Raw genomic sequence first — 20590 nt, forward strand, 5'->3', positions numbered from 1 at the left:
CTCAGGTTGGTATGGAAACCCCAAGCCTTTTTGTTCTTGGGGACTTCAATCTACCCCTAGGTGAGGTTGAATCTGGGTCAGCTCAGATGACATCTACCATGGAGCCAACTACATAATTGAGAGCTTGTCATAAGCCAGAGATCATACATTAAATCTGTTTTTATTTCAGGGCAATGTGCATTTGGCTCTTGAGGATGTTACAATTAATCTTTTGCCATGGTCAGATAACTCCTTAATTTGTTCTTTTTAGCCTACTGGAGCTACCTCCTCTGGAAGGAAAATAGGACCTATTAGATTGATCTACCACAGACTATAAACCCTGCTGGCTTCCAGAAGAAGCTTGGATTTTCCCATCCTAAGGATCTGATGAGCATTTTAGCTGAATCTTTGATCACTGTCTGTAACAGGGGCCTTTGGCTGAATTGCTGCCCTACGGCCTCTTATTGTTTGCTGATCCTGGAGAGGTGCCTAGCACTCTGTTGGAGGAAGATGAAGAACAAATTGGAGCACAAATAGGATCCCATATGAGCAATCACATTGTGGTAATAAGAGTAGCAATACATTATTTTTCTACTCTTATCATGTCCACAAATAGTCATCCAGATTCCCTCTTTTAAAATGATCCATACCCTGCTGGGAAAGAATGAATTACAGGACCATCTGCAGAGTCACTGTGAAGAATAGTGCCAAGTAAAGTTATGGGGATTGACTTGGAGCTGAACTATGATTTTGTGAGTCCTGATGAATGATTGAAGCAAGGTCTTATGTGAGTAGCTGAGATGAGTTTGAGCCTTTAACTCTTGAGTTACCTCCTCAGGAGGTAAACAGGATCCTTGGATTGGCTAATATGACTACAAGTTTATTATAACCATGTCCCTCCTGATTGTTTAAGGCTGTCCCGAAGGTGACATGAGGAAGGGGTATTGAATCCATTCAAGACGCTTTGCTGAAACAAAATTGTACTGGATAATTTTCATCCCATTTCCAACTTTCCTTTTAAGGAAGGTTGAAAAGGTGATTAGGTTGTGATTAAAGAAAACCCTGGTAGAAACCGATTTATGTGAACTCCTTCCAGTCAGATTTCAGGCTTGGATATAGTACTGAGAAATTCAGGTTGGTCTTGTTAATAACTGTTTTTGATGGAGCCAGAATAGGAAGAGCGCATCAATAAATAATCTGATGTTTTCAACAACATTGGACATGGTATCTTCCTGATCTACCCACACAATTTAGGAATGGAGACACATCACAGTCTTTTACTTACTATCTCTATGGTTGGGTTTAGTTGATTTGATAGGAGGGAAGAAATCAAGTCCAAAGCCTCTAGTGTCTTCTGTTTAACATTTATCATCGTGCGAGGACGTTCATTGGTTTGTGGTCATATGTAATCAATATGTGGATGATACTTAAATGCACATCTTGATTCCAGACTATTTGGGAAATACTGGAGATAGTTGGAAGGAAGAGGTTCAAGCACATCCTTGACAAAATCTAGTACTAATAATCCCCAGAGATGGGAATTATTCATCTTTAATACTGGACAGGGTTGCATTGTCCCCTTCATAACTGGTGCATAATTTGGGGGTCTACACGGACTCATAGTACTCAAGGTAGCAGTTTGGCTATGAAGGTTTTAATTTAAGTCCATCTTGTATGCCAATGATGTCGCTACCTGGACTAGGAGTCCTTTCAGATCAGCACTCAAACATTGTATTATGGCAATGTGCTCTAGTTGGAGGTACCCTTGAAAATGCAGTGGCGTAGGTAACTAGGGGCATGCCATATTGTACTCATCTAAAGCCTTTGCTTCATGAACTACACTTGTTTTTAGTAGACTCTGGGTGCAATTCGAGTATTGCTTATTACCAGTCAAGTTCTTCACAGCATTTATGTAGTTTCTGCTCAGATAATATAATCAGAAATAGTAGACATACTCCTGTCTTCTTCAAGAAATAGTAACCTAATTGGACATAAGAAATGTGCTTTCTCTGTCATAACACCTTCCCTCTTCAGTACCTCCCTCACTGAGTTTTATCTAGTGTGAACTCAGGTGTCCTGTCGTGGGGGGAGGCTGCTGAGCATAGGCGCCAGAAGGCAACGCCTGGGAATGCCACCGACCGAGACTCGCGGCCAGGTGCAGAACCACTTCAAGAGTCCCAGCGACATTTGCCACTTGCAGGAGCAGACCATCTACAGCCCCAGCGCCTTCCGTGCTACCCTGCCCATAGGGAGCCCTGGGAAATTCATGTGGTCCATTGACGAGCTGGCCCTGATTGACCTAGTAGAGATAAACTCAGAGGACATCCACCGCCAGGCCTTCTACCTCAGCCAGACCAGGATTGACAGTGTTTAAAACAGCCTTAAAAATCTGTGTCCCCTCCAAGCCTTGGATTACAGTGTTTGGCGGGTCCTGTGTATTTTTCCATTTGGAATGGTTGTTTTTTGCAGGCATTTGGAAATAGTCATTATAGAATTGGACTGCTTTAAAAATGTAATGGAAGATTAATAAAATAAATACAATAAGAATAGTAATTCTTTAGTAGCACTCAATTACAAATAATAAAGACTACTAAGGCAGGCTGAAAGCAGCTGAGTAACATTGCATAATTATTATGGAACAAGTCCCGTTCTGAATGTTAGTGATGAACAGACATAAAAAGAACTGGCATTATTGAACAAAATAGGTCTATATATTAACTGTGTAGAACTAGCTGATTTCAAAACAGCAGCACCTCAACAGTGATAAATTATTTTAATGTGCGAAGAATCTAATCCACATAAAAGAAACCATATGAATTGTGGTGGAACAGCCTCCCCACTAAAATTTAGAGGGACTCTTTACTTTTGGCCTCTCAGAAAGCCATGAAGACCTGGTTCTTCACTCAGAAAGTAGGCCAGCATGTGAATTGAGACCAGCACATATGCAGCCAATGTGAGGCTGTTATGGTGCTTTGGATAGTGTGATGGGATTTAATTTGGGGGTGTTTCTGCTTGTATTGTTTAGTTTGTTTATATTAGTTTGGCGGTTGTTAGCTGCCCAGGATAGGTGGCCATATATTGCTTTTGAAATAAATCAATGACTCTTTTTAAAAAATGATTATTTCCCAAATACCTAGAAAAGTTGCAAGGTTTCTCATCAAGGCGTACAAAGTTAAAAGAACTGATTTCCAAAAGCGAATCTCTCACAATGGAGTTGTAGCCTTTTGCAACCTCTCATGAAATGACACAGCTGGGAGAATTCTATCTGCCAAAAGGAAAAGCTTATCTCATTGCTAAAAATACAGAAAAAGGGCTAAATTTCAAAAGTAACATTTGGGAAATCTCTCAGGTTTTTAAACTGTGTGCTTAATGTTGCAAATTGTAAATAATTACAAACTTTAGAACAAAATCTGAAAGACTCTAGCATTTTACCAAACAATCTAAAGTATTCCCTAACTCAACTAATGATTGCAATGGAAGAACATGCCTTTTGTTCTTCTTTATACAGGGAATATCAAATCATTCTCATTTCGGAAATGTCTTGGTTCAGGCATGAATATTAGAAGTATCCTTTCAGGAACTTCTAGGTTTAGAAACACTCTTCTTGGAAGGGAAAGAGGAAGAGTAGGAGCAAAGGAGAGGTAAGGGAAGAAGGAAGGGGAAGGAGAGGAGGAAGGAAGAAAGTAGAAAAGGGAGAGAGGGTGAAAAGAAAGAGGTAAGGAGAGGAGGATGGAAAGGAGAGAAAGAGGAGGAGAGAGGGTAGGAAGGGGAAGAGGAAGAGCAGGAGTAGGAGAAAGATACAGGAAGAAGGAAGAGAAAGGAGAGGAGGAAGGAAGAAAGTAGAGAAGGGAGGGAGGGAGAAAAGAAAGGGAAAATAAGGTGGTGTTACAACAGGAGGAAGGGATGGTAAACAAAGCAACCCAAACTGTATATTATAACCTATTAAATGAAATAATAAATGTATAAGAATGATAAAAGTTAAAACACTTGTAACCAAACGACATGCTGTATGTGATGATGGGGGTTTTTTTCTGTGTTTTTTTTCTTCTTTTTGTTTTTGTTTTTTTATTGCTGTGGGTATGTGTTGTCTATGTAACAAAAATAAATATATATATATATTAGTTGTGTGCTTTCCCAGGAACAATAAAATACGCAAGATTTACTTTTAGCAATGGCTGTCATAGTACTTTCCTACTGCTGGATCATGAAAGACAAGAAACTACTGCAGCTATCTATAATAAAACGGCAGTTGCATAAAGCATGTCAAGATCCAGAGCCAGAAGAAACATATGCTACATCTGTGTGCTCGTGCAGTATGTGTACATATAGATCTTTAAAAAGGTGACGTGATTTCCTTGGAATTTTTCTCTTTTCCATTTTAGAAAGCACTCTATAATAATAGACAGCCAAGGGATTTAGCTAGGTACTCTTTGCCAGTTCCTTTTATTGCTAATCTGTCAGTCAGATTTTGACAAGAGAACATGTTTTGTGGGAATCCTTTGGGGGAGAGACGGATGCCAAAACAGACATGGTGGAGGAAAGCATATTTGTGGTTCCCATGTTTGTTTGGCTTATGAAGAGTGAGATACTGTATATCGATCGATTTTCAGAGTTAAGAGACCCATAATTGGGTATTAACCCTTCGTTGCTTCTTCAACCTCTTCCATTCTGTGTCTAATGAGGAGGAAATGGAATACCTCAAATCATAGGAGAAGGATTTAGTTTCTTTGCATGGAAACTCCCCTTCTCCATTTTATGTGTGAAGTAGACAAACGGGTTCATAAACTAGCATAACAATCATCAAAGTGTTTAGTTTGGCCACAGTAAACCATATGCTAATGTTTCAGGAAAAAGAAGAGCAACTGAAATTAGAAATAAAAACCTGATTACAATGGGCTAAAGGAGGAGGTAAAAAAAAAACTATGTATGAGGTAAAAGGTAAAGGTTCCCTTCACACATACGTGATAGTCATTCCCGACTCTAAGGGGTGGTGTTCATTTCCGTTTCAAAGCTGAAGAGCCAGTGTTGTCTAAAGATGTCTCTGTAGTCATGTGGTCAGCATGACAAAATGCCGAAGGCGAACAGAACGCTGTTACCTTCCCACCAAAGGTTATTCTGATTTTTCTACTTGCATTTTTTACGTGCTTTCAAACTGCTAGTTTGGCAGAAGCTGGGACAAGAAACAGGAGCTCATTCCATTACACGGGGCTAGGGATTCGAACTGCTGAACTGCTGACCTTTGTGATTTACAAGCTCAGCGTCTTAGTCATTGAACCACCGCGTCCCCTGAAAAACCTGATTACAATGGGCTAAAGGAGGAGGTTAAAAAAATAGCAATGTATGAGGTGCGTGTAATGAAATGCAGCCATCTTCCCCACCTCCATGCCCTCTGAGATTTTAATTTCCAAAATTCACAGCTAGCAAGATTGTTGTTTATTCTGGCTGAGAATTCTGCAGCAATACTACAGAACATCTGGAAGAAACATGGTGGGAGGAAAGATGCAATAGAGAGGCAGAAAGTTTGACAGGTAGTATTTTTGCTCCAGGTATACCAATTAAATAAATCAAAGAAAAATGTGAAAGTTTTTAATGAAAACACTTAATTAAATTACCATTCAAAGATTCAGCTATATTCCCTTTTCTGTTCCTTAAGGGATTACAGGACAATGCAATGTACAGTAGCAATGTACATGTTTTCATACAGTCACTGGCATCTGGCATTTAAAGGTATAACTTTTACATTCTCCTAAAGGCTGTATAAAAGCTAATCTGAACTGTGCTAACAGACACATATAGGAAAATTACTTTGGAAAAAAAGCAAACAAAATAAGCTTTAAAACGAATAGGTATTTTAATAGCAATTAATTGGCTATTGTGGGGAAAAGGGAGAATTTCCAACTATTGCCTCAACTACAACAAGGTGGAATCCAACATTTCCATTTACTATGATAAATGATTTACACACATTTCAGTATTGCTGAAAAGGAACATTAGGCATGAATCTGTCTCTCTTTTCAGATGCTCTTTTATTTCCTGTATCTCTGTTTCTCTTTCAGTTTCTAAAAATATTTTCCATATCTTTGTAGGTATTAATCCTTATTAGAGAATCCTTTATTGACATGGACTGAAAGCTATTTATAAATATACCAGACACACTTCTGTTTTTAAGGATTAAGTAGCAAATGTCAACCGGCCACAGATTTAAAAAGAGATAAAAGATATGTTTTTCCATTTCTTATACTTGGTCTAAATTTTCTTGTTGTGCATAAATTACAGATATTTGACAATACTGTCATTTTGGCATCAATGTAAAAAAAGTGAGAAACTGATGGACTCTGGATACCCTACACACCTAACAGAATGCTTTCTAACTCTCATGATTGCAAATTAGAAGCAACATATGATTCTATGGATGTGGCAATAGATAGTGATGATATCATACTTTGACACTAACTACTTCAACACTTTGGCTAACTAAGAATACAGTGCAGGATGTTGGTCTTCAGCTCTTCCTTAATCCTTTACAGAGTTGCTCAATTTAATGATACTCTGGGCAATATAATGGCCTCTTTCCCAGACTAGGCAGACTATGATTCTTACATAAAATTATTTAATAGCTTACAAAATTTATATTTTCATTGTTTAAACTTTTGGACTTCTGAGTTAAGAGTTTGTTGCGTCAATCCATTTATTATACTGCAATGTGCCACTGTGATGTTTATTATACTGCAATGTACCAATGGAAATTAGTTCAAATTAGATTATTTATCCAGAAACTCACAACTTATTTTTCAGTTTACAAAGTTTCTTAAAGCAAAGAATAGGAAGAAAAAGAAATGATTTAAAATTTCAATAATAAACCATTAGAATTGGCACAGTATCTCTTTTGTAATAGGAGAGAAGAAGAATCACACCTGAAAGATAGCTCAAATAAACATTCATTAAACTTAAAAAAAAATATTTCAGCAACATATTTAAATGGGTCAAGTTCTTCAACTGCTAAATCTCAATTCTTAATAAATTCCATAGATTCAACCCAAACCTGAAACTATTAATTGTTATTGATCATTTGATTTAATGAGTTGGTATACGGAACGCACAACTATGATTTAAAATGTTCATAGGAACATAGAAAGCTATGTTATCAACAGTTAGATCATTGGGCCACATAATTGAGTATTTTTCAAATGAGTAACAGCAAATATCCAGAATATTAGGTACCATATTTTTTGGACTATAAGACGCATCAGAGTATACGATGCACCAAGATTTTGAAGAGGTACATTTAAAAAAAAGTTTTTGCCCTCCCCAGCCCCTAGGAGCACTCTGCAGGCTCCCAAACCCTCTGCAAGCCCTATTTTTTGTGAAAAGGGGGCATGCAGTCAGTTTGAGAGACCTGTAGAGTGCTCCTGGGGGCTGGGGAGGGCAAAAAACGGCTAGTTTTTCATGAAAATGGGCCCAATTTTGCAAAAAAAAAAAAGGTGTGCAGAGGGTGTAGGGGACCTATAGAGTGCTCCTGGGGGCTGGGGAGGAAGAAACAGACCCATGTTTCACCCTCCCCAGCCCCCAGGAGCACTTTTCAGGCCTCCCAAACCTCCCAAACCCTCTGCTGTCCATTTTTGCAGAAAACTGGATGCATGGTGCGGAGTTTCAGTAGGCCAAAAATGCTGAATTCAGTGCATAAGACACACACAAATTTTCACCCTTTTTTTGGGGGTGGGGGGAAAGGTGTGTCTTATACTCCAAAAAATATGGTATGTTTTCCCAGCCGTATAGGGAGATGCTATGGGATTCATTTGAAAATAGGAAATCCCTTGAAAGATCTATATTTTAATAGTTAACACTTAAAATTAATCACTGAAAAATAATTATGGTAACCAATGATAAACTTATTAGCAAACAATTGGTAGTGGTATGTTCCTTTTGATGTGTATTCCCCATGGTGTGTGTGTGCTAACTCTGTTGCAATTCCTCCCTTTCCAGTATCCCTGCTTTCTGAGGGGGAGAAGACACAGGACAAGATGTAGTAACCAATTGTAGTGGCAAACAAGTAATAGAGAGAGAAGTGGGGAGGGAGGGAGAGAGGGAGAGAGAGAGGGAGGGAGGGGGGAGAGAGATTGTACAGATCTTAAATATGCACCTTAGTCTCAAAATTATTTTTTCATTACCATCATCACTTCACAAAGCAGCCAGTAAGCAAGGATTACCTGTACATATCTAAAAATTGTTAATGTTATCGGATAGGAATTCAACTGTCTGATTAACTCTGAGTCAAGACAAACATAAAACATTTACAAGGTTCTATACTTTTATTTCTTGATGGTTAGCTAGATATATAGAGAAAAGTGTATCAGTCTTCAGAAAAGATTAATGCACTTGTATATTTGTCTATTTAATGTGGGAAAGAAAGCAGAGGAATTCATGGGTGAGTACATGATGGGGAAGCTCCCAGGCTGAATTTCTGAGACTGGGATAATCCTACTCATACATCAGTGGGCAGATATAAATAAAGCCACTGTGTAGAATTGGCTTGATATCTACATTGAGCAATAAACTTGAAATCAGAAGATGGAAAACATATCGAACATTTATATTACTTAAGGTTTATTACTGTGATTCCATTATTGTTTCCCACAGAGACTGCCTTGTTTTGTTGGAATCACATATACATTATTTTTTTCTTTCAGGATGCACATGGTTTCCATGTCTTAACCACACTCAATATAATTTCCACTTTGCTGCTGAAAGCATATTTGCTAAGAAATGTTAAAAAGACAGGCAGCTCAGCCCTGAAAAATGGGTTTATCTGTCAAACAATTTGGAGGCAACTTTAGTAGCTTAGATTTCAGAAGGAAGTCCAATAGAACTCTCGCATAACTTTCAAACTAATTTTGTCATTACTAATGAAAAACAGATCTACGATAGGGGGAAAAGACTTTAGAATCTGTGACTTTGGCTATTGTGACTTAAAATGAGAGGGAGGGAGAGAGGGGGAAGGGAGACCGCTCAACTTTCAACAGTTCATTTAGTGACTGTTCAGTTACAATGGCAGTGAAAAATGTGACATAACCGTTTTTCATCTTTGCCGCATCCCCATGATCATGTGATCAAAATTCAGACATATGGCGACTGGTTCATATTTATGATCTTTGCTGTGTCCCGGGGTCATGTGATCACCTTTTGCGACCTTCTGATGAGTAAAATCAACGGGGAAGCCAGATTCACGTTAACAGCAGTGATTCACTTAACAATTGTGCCAAGAAAAGTCGTTAAATGGGGCAAAACTCACTTCACAAATGTCTCACTTAACAACATAAATTTTGGGCTCAATTGTGGTCGTAAGTCGAGGGCTACCTGAATATTGGTTTGTAAACTGGATTATCTAAATTGGTGTACAGCACTTAGTTGCCTGATTTCATAATGTATGATATAAAAATTAAAGCAAGTGAAAATATGTGTTCCTTTCATGTTTCTGTTACTCAGTGAAAATAAATGTGGTAGGATAGAAGGGGAAGACCCATTGCTCCCTAGTGACCAAGAGAGGGAAACTCTCTCCATCATGTGACGAACTGAATAATTCAAGCCTCTGTTAGTCAAAAAAAAATCTAAGGAAAATTCCATAAATCAATTCACTGCAAGAAGCCATTTCCTTCCCTGGAATTTGGTGTAAAAACATTATGTTAATGGACAGGTTAACAGAGACCATTTATACTATTCAATTAAGGCATTTATGATTTTTTTTAACTGCTCTCAAGGGAAGAGCTGGGCTTCTGCATTGCAAAAACCTCTAGCTAAGGAACAAAATAGCTCTTGTATTTCATATTCTTTCATTTCTCTCCCCCTCTTCTTCTGCATGCTCAGCAAAATAAGAATGCAGAACTATCCTCAAGTAGCAACATACCTGTTTATTAACTGGAGGATAATGCTTTATAACTGTAAATATACCTTGAACTCAAGTAATATAAAGTTTTTAACCAGCAATTTAAATTATATCTGAGAACAAATAGTTCGGAAAGCGGTTATTTGGGCAGTAGTTTTATTGATTTGGTCGCAAACGAGAAGGTGTATGATTTGATTAGAGGTGGTATTCAGCCAGTTCTGACAGGTTCTGGAGAACTGATAGTAGAAATTTTGAGTAGTTCGGAGAACTGGCAAATAGCCTGGCCCCGCCCCCGCTGATATTCTTTTGTTGCCCTGAACAGGAGAACAGAGCTGGAAAGTATCTTAGTAGGGTGGGGAGGGCATGGGGATTTTGTAGTAACCTTCCCCTGCAATGCCCACAAAGCAACACCCACAGAAATGGTAGTAAAAAAAAATTTGAATCCCACCACTGGATTTGATGTATTATTAGGAGAAATAGCTGATCCCATTGAAAATACCCCCAAACGTTTTGCTTTCTATTCATTATCCACATCCACAGGAGAACATAAAAAGTCTACATGTACAGTAAAACTGAATTTCAGAACTTTGCTGCAAACCCATACAATTAAATGCTAGTTGCAAAGAGTGTAATTTTCTCATTTCTGCGAAAATACACCCTGCCCAGAAATGGTCACAAGAAAATGTAGTAGTAAGTGATAGAATGGGTCTGTCTACTCTAATTGGCAGAATTATTTACAGGTTTAAAGATTTTTGGCTGCAAAAATGGCTGATACAGCTTCCAAACCAGTCCAGGTGTTAGTAGCTCTTAATATTTCATTCATTCAATATGCAAAAATGTTAGTAGTATTTCATATTTTATTGGCCTAGTGTCAACAACCTCCCCCCGAAAATGCTTGTCTGAATGACCAGGCAGCAATTCACAGTGACAAAGAATAGGGATTCTACTCAATAGTTAATCTTACAGGGGAGATTTCATCCAAATTAGATTGTCATGTCAATACTGAACCTAGTGTTTGACAGCAATTGCACAAGTTTCCATTCCCTGCATTCACTTTAGGCAATATGTCACTTAGCAAGGTAACAAAAACAAATTAAGGACCACATTTTAGCGGATAATCCCAAAGGGCCAGAGAATCAGAATAATTCATGAGTCTGCGGCTACAATTTTTTCTGTCATCTTTCCCGAAAGAGAAGACTGATATATAATTATATACATAAATGAAACTTGTGTAGTTTTATAACTTTCTCAAATCAAAGGATTGTTACTTTAATAAAACACCCATATTATTTTGAGGTTCACAAAACTTCCCCTTTTCCTCTCTCAGTACCCTTTAATGGCTTTCAGCTAGCATGCTGATTAAAATAAAAGAAGCAGCATTAGCGAATGTTGATATATAGATTAAATTTCCTTAAATCACAGTGCCAAATATAGTTACCTGGACAGAAAATGAATTATTTTTCTGGTACACATTTAATTGGTTGCACTTATTATTGTGGTGTGAAATTGTGCCTCTTTGCTACATGGAACAGCCTCGACTTCAATAATCAGAGCAAAGAATCTCTGCAATATGAAAAGTGAGGTGCTCAACATTCTCCAAGATGACAAGAGGTCCACTCCCTTTTGATGAAAAAGTATCTTGTATAGACAACTGTGGAAAGTCAATGAAACAGCAACTCTGACACTGAAAAGTGAGCTACTACTTTGCCGAACTATATCAAATAGGCACATCATCAATAGGTGATGAAAGTAAATATATAAAAATTAAATAGGCATTTGTAAGATAGATTGCAAGCTCAGTGGCTGAGACGCTGAGCTTGTTGATCAGAAAGGTCGGCAGTTTGACAGTTCGAATCTCTAGCACTGCATAACGGAGTGAGCTCCCATTATTTGTCCCAGCTTCTGCCAACCTAGCAGTTCGAAAACATGTAAAAATGCAAGTAGAAAAATAGGAACCACTTTGGTGGGAAGGTAACTGCGCTCCGTGCACCTTCGGCGTTTAGTCATGCCGGCCACATGACATGGACAGCTCTGGCTCTTTGGCTTTGAAACTGGTAGTTCCCCTAGAGTCGGGAACGACTAGCACATAGGTGTGAGGGGAATCTTTACCTTTACCTTTAAGTTGGATTCCCTTGCCTGCCCGCCTACCTATCTATTCCCATATCATTATAGCTACTTTATTCATCTGATGCAATGAATGTCAGCTCATGAAAGCTTATGCCTTTTAATTAAGCTTTAATTAAATCTAATTTAAATGCTAGTTGGAAAAGGTGCTGCCATATTCCTTCTGAGTTTTAGTTAATCAGTGATCCTTCCTCTGCCTGATGTTTTCAAGCTGCTTTGTACAGTACAGAAACTCACTTGGTCCTTAAAAGGCAAGCATTAGTGCCAGTTTTAACAAAAAGAAAAAAATACATATAGAAAATCAATAATGGCATACTGGCATACCCGTAGTTCTGCATTATAATACAAACCTCTCAAATTCAAATAATCATGAGGGCCATTATTATCATTAGCCCAATAGCTGCAGCTCTAAAGCCTTTTCATATACTGATGCAAAAGTTTGTAGTGTGTCAAAAATGAATATAATGAGTAGAATCACAATATGCTATTTAATATAAATACATTTAATTTAAAAACCCTGCAAATCAGAACTATTTGAGAAACATTGTATTGCAGAGTATTTGACGACTTAGCAATATTTTTCATTGACCATAAAATCAAAATTGGTTGTTATTACTCAGTTTTATAAGTAATATATTTATAGCTTTAAGATTCTATTTCGGAGGATATAATCTAGGAATTCTATTCCACTAAGACCTGCCAAAATACTGTTTTCATTCTCTTTCCTTCCTGAGTGGAAAGATATTTTGTTCTTTTTGCCTGCTTCTCATTTTCTTTTCTTTCCTGGCCCAGCAGAATCCTTCTTTCCTTTCCATAATAGCAAAGTCTTGCTTACTTGATGTCTTTTTGATCCTCATCTGGCAGAGAAAGCCCTACAGTGTGGCAGTGAGATCCATTCCTTCTCAGCTGTTTCCTCCTTCTTCATTCCTGACCCATCTTCCCTAACTAAGCCATATTTCACACTGTCTCCTTACAGCTGCCTCAGAAGCAGGGCCTGCCAGGGTAAAGGATTCTCATAGGCAGCACTGCCAGGCCTGACAGACTTTGAGGTGCCAACTGCAGAGTCCAGTGGACACAACCCTGCTGAGTTAAGCAGGGTTGTGTTAAGGAGAATTGTAAGACCACACATCATGACCTAGACCAGTGATGGCTTACCTTTTTGTCGTCACGTGCCGAAAGAGCAAGCACCCATAATGCAACGTGCAACCCTCCGCATGCCCTGCCCCCCCATGCATGCATGTGTGACACCCTTGTACTCCCCCCAGGCCCTGGCACATGCGCGGCAGAGACCCGAAATCCAGCTGGTTGTCGGGAGGCGTGTGTGCATCGTGTGTGCATGCACGGTGTGGCTGAACTGGGGAGACGGCTCGCATGCCCACAAAGAGGGCTCTGTCTGCCACCTGTGGCACGCATGCCATAGGTTCGCCATCACGGAGCTAGACTGTGCATCTATGTAGTGTCTGGCATCAGGGCCTTCCTAGATAGAAACCTCAGTGCCTACAAAATACTGATGTAGAAAATGACTTGGAGATCAGCATGTGGCCATGTCTGAGACTCTTGCCTTAATACTTTATCACAACAACATAAATTCTTACCTGATAAAAACAATTCTTCTCGCGCTTTTGCTCTAGCTTGGTCAGAAAAGCATCTTTTCTTCAACCATTCAGCCTCAAATTCACTGGTGTGGTCATCTGGCCATACAATATTTACCTTCTTCCATGAAATAGAAACAAACATTGAAAGGCATTCATTTGTACTGTCTGTAGCACAGTCTGAATGGCACTTTATTCAAAATTGTTTCATAGAGTTCTTTCGGCCTTGCAAAGAATGCAAACTCAAGTGAATTCCATGCAAGTGAACATCTTGTACCTTTGCAAAGAACAAAATTTAATAGATACCACAGCAAGGTTACAAGATGAGAGATAACTGGCTTGGTAAAAACACTTTGTTAAAAAGATTTTGGAACAGTAGTAGACTGCAAAAAATACTGGCCAGCAGAATTATGCGATCGCAGAAAGGTAGATTTTAGGGTGCATCAATAGAAATCTAATATCTAAATCAGGGGAAGTGTTGTCTCTTTGGCCAAAACGGTTCACCGACAAAAGGGCGAACGATAAAACCACGCCCAACTAAACCGCGTTGACAAAACCGCGTGTTCTAAAGCACTCTGACGAATGAGCGCTGAATCGCGCCGACAACAGCGTGGCGACAGAAGCGCGCTGTAAAACTAAACCTAAACGTAACGCTAACCCTAAACGTAACACTAACCCTAACCCTAACCTTAAGTTAAATCGGCTTTCTGTCGCCGCGCTGTTGTAAAGCGTCCTTCTGTCTCCGCGCTGTTGTCGGCACGTTGATGACGTCGCGGTTTTAGCGATGCGGTTTAGTCGGGCGCGGTTTTGTCACTCGCCCTTTTGTCGGGTCACGGGCCAAAACAGCTTGAGTCACATGATTTTGTTTAATCGATTTATTACATGGTTTTATTTTGTTGTATTCATTTTTATTACAACTGCACATACCCATAAACTCTTTTACCTTTTTCTGTTCTGTCAAAATGACATCTTTCACCTCGATATCGATATCTAGATTTTCCAGAAGGAGTTTTCGCGCTTTAGCAGAGTGTAGGAAGCAGTCTGGGCACTGGCAATTATCTCGTAGCCACACTGAAGGATAAAGGCTCTCACTGCCATCTTCCCAATGAACACAGATAAACTGTTTTTTCTCTAGAGTTTCCACTTTCTGGATAGTTGTGCCGATATTGAAGGTCTGAACTGCATGAGCTATCTTTGCTGAATGTAGCCAAGGTTTACTGCTCAATGAAAAATATTTTTGAGACCTCAGCTTGCCCTTTGGTGTTCGCAGCAAAATTCGAGAGCAGTCTTCATAAAGTTTTGTCCTTAGCAAGTTTTTAGCAAGTAACATCCACATTTTACTTTCACTCGCTTGGTATTCCCTTCATCAATGCCTTCTCCTACGAAAGTTGTCTTCCATCAGTTCTGAAAGAAAAATATGGTTTTAATGGAAAGAAGAAGAAGAAGAAGAAGAAGAAGAAGAAGAAGAAGAAGAAGAAGAAGAAGAAAGATTGTATTTGAAGGAGTGTCTCTTTCTGTTTTCAGTGACTCCCTACCCCCTATTACCCACCCCCATCGAATAAAGTATCACTGACTGTATTTCTGAAAGTTAATTGCATCTTATTAAAATAAAGAATTATTTTTGAATACCAAGTACAAATGTATTTGCACCTCAATAACAATTTTAGGTATTTTCATTGATTTAATGAAAGCGAGGGATTGAATGACCTATGGATAAAACAGTGGAATATAAATTCAAACGCTAAAAACACTGGAAGCTAGGCATCAAGCACCTGTAACAAAATTAAATACATCTGGTTAAGCTGTATATTGATTATCTTCCTTGTCACGTCCCTACACAGCAATAGCACTTAGACTTATATACCGCTTCACAGTGCTTTCCAGCCTTTTCTAAGAGGTTTAGAGTCAGCCTATTGCTTCCAACAATCTGGGTCCTCGTTTTACCGACCTCAGAAGGATAGAAGGCTGAGTCAACTTTGAGCCAGTGAGACCTGAACTGCCAAACTGCTGGCAGCTGGTGATCAGCTGGAGTAGCCTGCAGTACTGCATTCCAACCACTATGTCACCACAGTTCATGTTAATGTTATATATTTGTGATGGCAAATCTATGGCACATGTGCCACAGGTGGCACGCGGAGCCATATTTGCCGGCATGGCAGTCCTCAGCTCCTGTGCGCATGCGCGTGCTGGCCAGCTGATTTTCAGCCTTCTAGAGGGCTGGGGGAAGCCATTTTCACCCCCACCCCAAGGCTTCAGGAAAGCCTCCGGAGCCTGGGGAGAGCGAAAATTTCCGTGTGTGTGTGTGTCTCTCTCATTCATGAGTGGTGGTGGTGGTTGCTTGCGCATGTGCAGGTGGGGGAGGGGCGTGCACATGTGTGATAGTGTCCGCACATACAGTTTTGGCACACCTTTAGAAAAAGGTTAGCCATCACTGTTATAAGTTAACAAATGCATAAAATGGTTTTCCTGGTGAACTGAATCTTCTCTCTTCCCCATCCATAGTCTCCTGTAGCTATGAATGCTGCATTGGCATCTCAGTAAGCAAAGCTTTTCAGAGAATGTGAAATTAATGGCACCAGAGACCACTGAATAGCTTCCTTGACCTGTTTTTTTTCCAAATGTGATGGGTTTCCATAATTAATACCTTATGCTTGGGATTCCTTCCTCCACAAAACCACAATTGAGTGAAAGTCTCTGAACTTATACACAGTGAGTTCTCTTTTGAAGAAAAACAATATTAATTTATGAAAATTATCCATATGCATGTGGGATGGGAAACTCAATAAATCATTGTGGCAGAACATGAAGATATATATAAAAATATCACAATACAGTGGGGCAAAAAAGTATTTAGTCGGCCACCAATTGTGCCACCAATTGTGCAAGTTCTCCCACTTAAAAAGATGAGAGGCCTTTAATTGACATCATAGGTAGACCTCAACTATGAGACACAAAATGAGAAAACAAATCCAGACAATCACATTGTCTGATTTGGAACGATTTATTTTGCAAATTATGGTGGAAAATAAGTATTTGGTCACCTACAAACAAGCAAGATTTCTGGCTCTCACAGACCTGTAACTTCTTCTTTAAGAGGCTCCTCTGTCTTCCACTCATTACCTGTATTAATGACACCAGTCACTTCTGGTTTGCTTGTAGGGTCGTTTTTCGTTCTCTGGAGGGCCCCTGAAGGCTTCTGAGGGCTTAAACTGGCACTACTAGCAAACCGGAAGTCCATTCCTGAAGTTCTGGTTTGCCCGCAGGGCCGGTTTTTTTATGCTCCAGAGACGTCAGGGAAGCTCCTGAAACCTCCAGAGGGCCTCTGGGGGAGAGGGGAGGCTGTTTTCGCCCTCCCCAGGCTCCTATAAAGCCTCTGGAGCCTGGGGAAGGCAAAAAATGGCTTTAAAAAAGGCTGAACTCAGCTTGCCAGCGCACATATGTGCGCTGGCCAGCTGACAGGGAAACGCCTCGCGTGCCCTGACAAATGGCTCCGCGTGCCACCTGTGATACGCATGCCATAGGTTCGCCATCCCACGTCTAAATCATTAACACCTTTTTTACCAACAACTTATGGTCTTATATGTACTTATGGCTTTTGTAGTTCTCTCTCCACTAAACCCTACCTCAATATTATTGATCCTGCTTAATTTTAGACACTTTGCATTCTCTCTTCAAGATTTTGGTTATCCATCATGTTAGTTTCAAACAAATTAAAATACTGATTTCATTCCCCCTAAATCATACCGCTTTTATACCAATCCCTCACTCCATTCAACAGAATTACCTACTATTCTTCATTTCTTTTCAATGAAATAGCCTGTTGCTACTATCTCCTATTTATTTTAGCGTAAGGAGTTCATGGATCCATTTAAATGTTTCCCTAATCTGAACAACAGAAACTAATATAGAAGTTATGCTTAATTGTGCCAATGATACACTACAGAAACATGTATTTGAAGAGTGGAAATCAAATCACCATGTACACAAGCCTACATCCTGTAGTGACACATAAGAGTACTGCAGAGAAGAAAGGTAAATAAACAGAAACTTGAAAGTTAAGAAGTAATTTCTCTTTGTAACAGCCAGCTGGTATATGGATAACTCTGTAGTATATACCTTGGTTCCCTGAAAATAAAACCTCCTGGATAATAAGTCCAATCGGACTTTTGAGCACATGCGCTAAAATAAGCCCTCCCCTGAAAATATTGTAACACAGCAGCAGCCATAAGGTGACCACGTTTGCCACCTCCTGCACCTCAAAAATAATAAGACCTCCCCAAAAATAAGGCCAAGTGCTTATTTCGGGGGTCAAAAGAAAATAAGACTCTTTTATTTTCGGGGAAACACAGTAGCTAGTAGGTAAATGAGTAAATATTCCATGTTGTTTTTTTTCTGATCTGTCTCCTTCATTCTCGCACACCTGGTTTCTCTGCCCCTTCGCCCAACTATTTTAGGCATGTAGAAGTGTCAAAGTTCTGAGATATGGTTTTGAAGTTTGGTGATCAAATTCCTTAAAAAGCAGGATACAAAACTGGATGACTGGAATGTTGGAAGACAATTTCCTTGGCTCCAGCTTTCATTAATGTTGTGTTCTCAGTCACTCAAGCACCAATGGATGGATACCAGTTGCAACTGCTGAGGATTTGGGATATCGGTTTGAAATATGGATTCTTTCTTCCAAAGCAAGTTCATAACTTAAACATAGAATCAAATACTCAAAAATCTCCTGGCTGAACTAAGCTAAATCCCAGCAAGATTTCTTTATCTATAATCAAACCTTTTTATACTACTAGTCTAGTATATTATGATTTTTCTGAATAAAATTAAATATTAATTGGGTTTCTTCTTAAATAAAGATTAATGACAGGCTAAATATCTTATTCAAAAGGAATAAACAGTGTTTAGGGCCATTAACTGAACATAAAACATGTATATGTCTAGTAGCAATCAAAAATAAAATAATTGAATTATTCAGTTATTTGGATTGCCCACATTTTACTGGTCTCTGGGTAGTGATCCTTAATACAAACCAACAATACCATTTGCACACAGACTTAATCCACAATTTTATATTATATAGCCTGTAATTTACTCCAGTGTTTTTCAACCTTTTTTGTGCAAAGGCACACTTTTTTCATGAAAAAAGTCACGAGGCACACCACCATTAGAAAATGTTAAAAAAATTTAACTCTGTGCCTATATTGACTATATATAAAGTGTTTTTCCCACGGCACACCTTACACTATGTCACGGCACACTAGTGTGCCGCGGCACAGTGGTTGAAAAACACTGATTTACTCAGATCACTGACCTACTAAGGGATGAGTCATACCTGCTTTCAGGGTTGCTGAGAACTTACCTTCTCTCAAAGGAGTATTGACTACAGTCTGGATCCAGCTTGCAGTCCTCTCCCTAGCAGTTTTCACAAGCCAAGTGTGGCAGACAGTCCAATCCACAGGTGCAGAACTGAAATACAGGGAAAGCTATCCACTTTCTTAAGATTCACAGACTCAAAACTCCAGATTGGTCTAGTGATTAAGACAGACTAGAAATCATGAGACTATCCCCGCCTTTGGGCCAGTCATGCTCTCAGCCCAACCCATTTCATAGGGTTGTTGTGGAAAGAAAAGGAAGAGAAAGGAGTATTAGTAGGTTCAATACTTTGAGTTATTTAGAAAAGAAGTAAGGATAGGAGAAAAATAAGTAAGTAAGTAAGTAAGTAAGTAAATAAATAAATAAATAAATAACACTCCGCAAAGGTGACAAAATGTGACATATCATTCCATCCATCCATAAATCTGTACTATCAATTTCCAAGTATTTATGGTCTATAAATTCTTTTAAAGGTTCAGTGTGTTCAGTGGTCTATCATCACATTAATTTCTTACAGAGTGTTAAATAAATTTTATGGTTTTAGTAATCTGCAACAAAGGTAATTTATCAGAATTCACATGCTTTAAAAAGATTGTGTCTCATCTCCAAGTTTGTGATTCCTTTATATTAAAATGTTACATATCACATGAACTCTGAGATACATACATTTTACAATAACGGAAATAACTCTATGGTGATATACTTTTTTTAGATTGTGTCATATGAAACTTATTTCCAATTCTGCCTGATTATACCAAAGTTCCATTTAATGTACAATGCTGAATCATTTTTTAAAACATATATTATCATTTTTAAGTGTTGACTTTTTTTTGGCACAGAATTCAACCTTTCAGGCATGTGCTTTTCCCCACTATTACTCTACTGGGAAGGCCAACAGGAGCAAAAATGAATCAACTTCCACCAATTAGGAACCTCATAATCCTGAATTTAACTGCAAAATGGGTTTTCAAATACAGTAGGCATTTCCTGCATTCATTGCATGGCTGCATATTCACATGGGGGATCGCCCCATTTTTCCATGTGGTTGTTTATTAATTGAAGTAAAATCAATTGCATCCACACAATCGTTATATAAATTTGTTTTACATAAACATTTGCTTTGGATGCAGAGATAGTTAGCCTACTATGTCTCACATATGACATACTTAGACTAATCTAATAAACTAAACAGGCACTTGTGAAATCCTACCTTACAGGGGAGTCATAGGCTTCTTTACACTCATCTATTTCCAGGATCATACAATGGCCAATACTTCTCCTGGCTACGTCGGAAAAGGTGGTTACTCTCGGTCTCAATTGCCCGGCGGAAAAACCGCAGCTATAGTGGGGAGACCACCAACGTTTCTACAAGTTGTTAAGAGCTGCGCGGTGCAGATTCTTTACTTTCGAGACATTAGAAACGGGACAAAGAGCCCTGGCCAATTCCTGGTTTGACAGGGCAGACAGAAAGCGGTGCCAGCGGACTCAGCCAAGAAGGATTGGAAAGTAGGACTAAGGTCGCCCGTAAAAATAATAAGTAGCAACTGCGAAGGTCACTAAAGGAAGGGAGAACTGCGCGCACGCTCAACTTTGCCTTGGTGGGGGGGACGGGACAGCGTAAATCTATGCGCGCATTGCACCC

General features: G+C 39.1%; 1 protein-coding gene across 2 annotated transcripts in view; it reads right to left on the minus strand.

Moving 5' to 3' along the window:
- The window catches only part of BBOX1 (gamma-butyrobetaine hydroxylase 1), a 39494-nt gene extending 18946 nt beyond the window's left edge, over positions 1–20548 (minus strand). Inside the window, exons 1-4 of one of the 2 annotated variants that reach the window (XM_032224504.1) lie at positions 20159–20548; positions 18935–19041; positions 14519–14979; positions 13579–13693 (exon numbers count right to left, since the gene is read on the minus strand). In XM_032224504.1, the coding sequence (XP_032080395.1) occupies positions 13579–13693; positions 14519–14911 (508 nt within the window). In that variant the 5' untranslated portion in view covers positions 14912–14979; positions 18935–19041; positions 20159–20548. Of the gene's footprint in view, positions 1–13578; positions 13697–14518; positions 14980–18934; positions 19042–20158 lie in introns of both variants that reach the window. The other variant, XM_032224495.1, reaches the window with a different exon arrangement.
- Positions 20549–20590: the final 42 nt, after the last annotated feature.

The sequence above is a fragment of the Thamnophis elegans genome, chromosome 1, assembly GCF_009769535.1.
Source record: "Thamnophis elegans isolate rThaEle1 chromosome 1, rThaEle1.pri, whole genome shotgun sequence".
NCBI classification, from domain to species: Eukaryota; Metazoa; Chordata; class Lepidosauria; order Squamata; family Colubridae; genus Thamnophis; species Thamnophis elegans.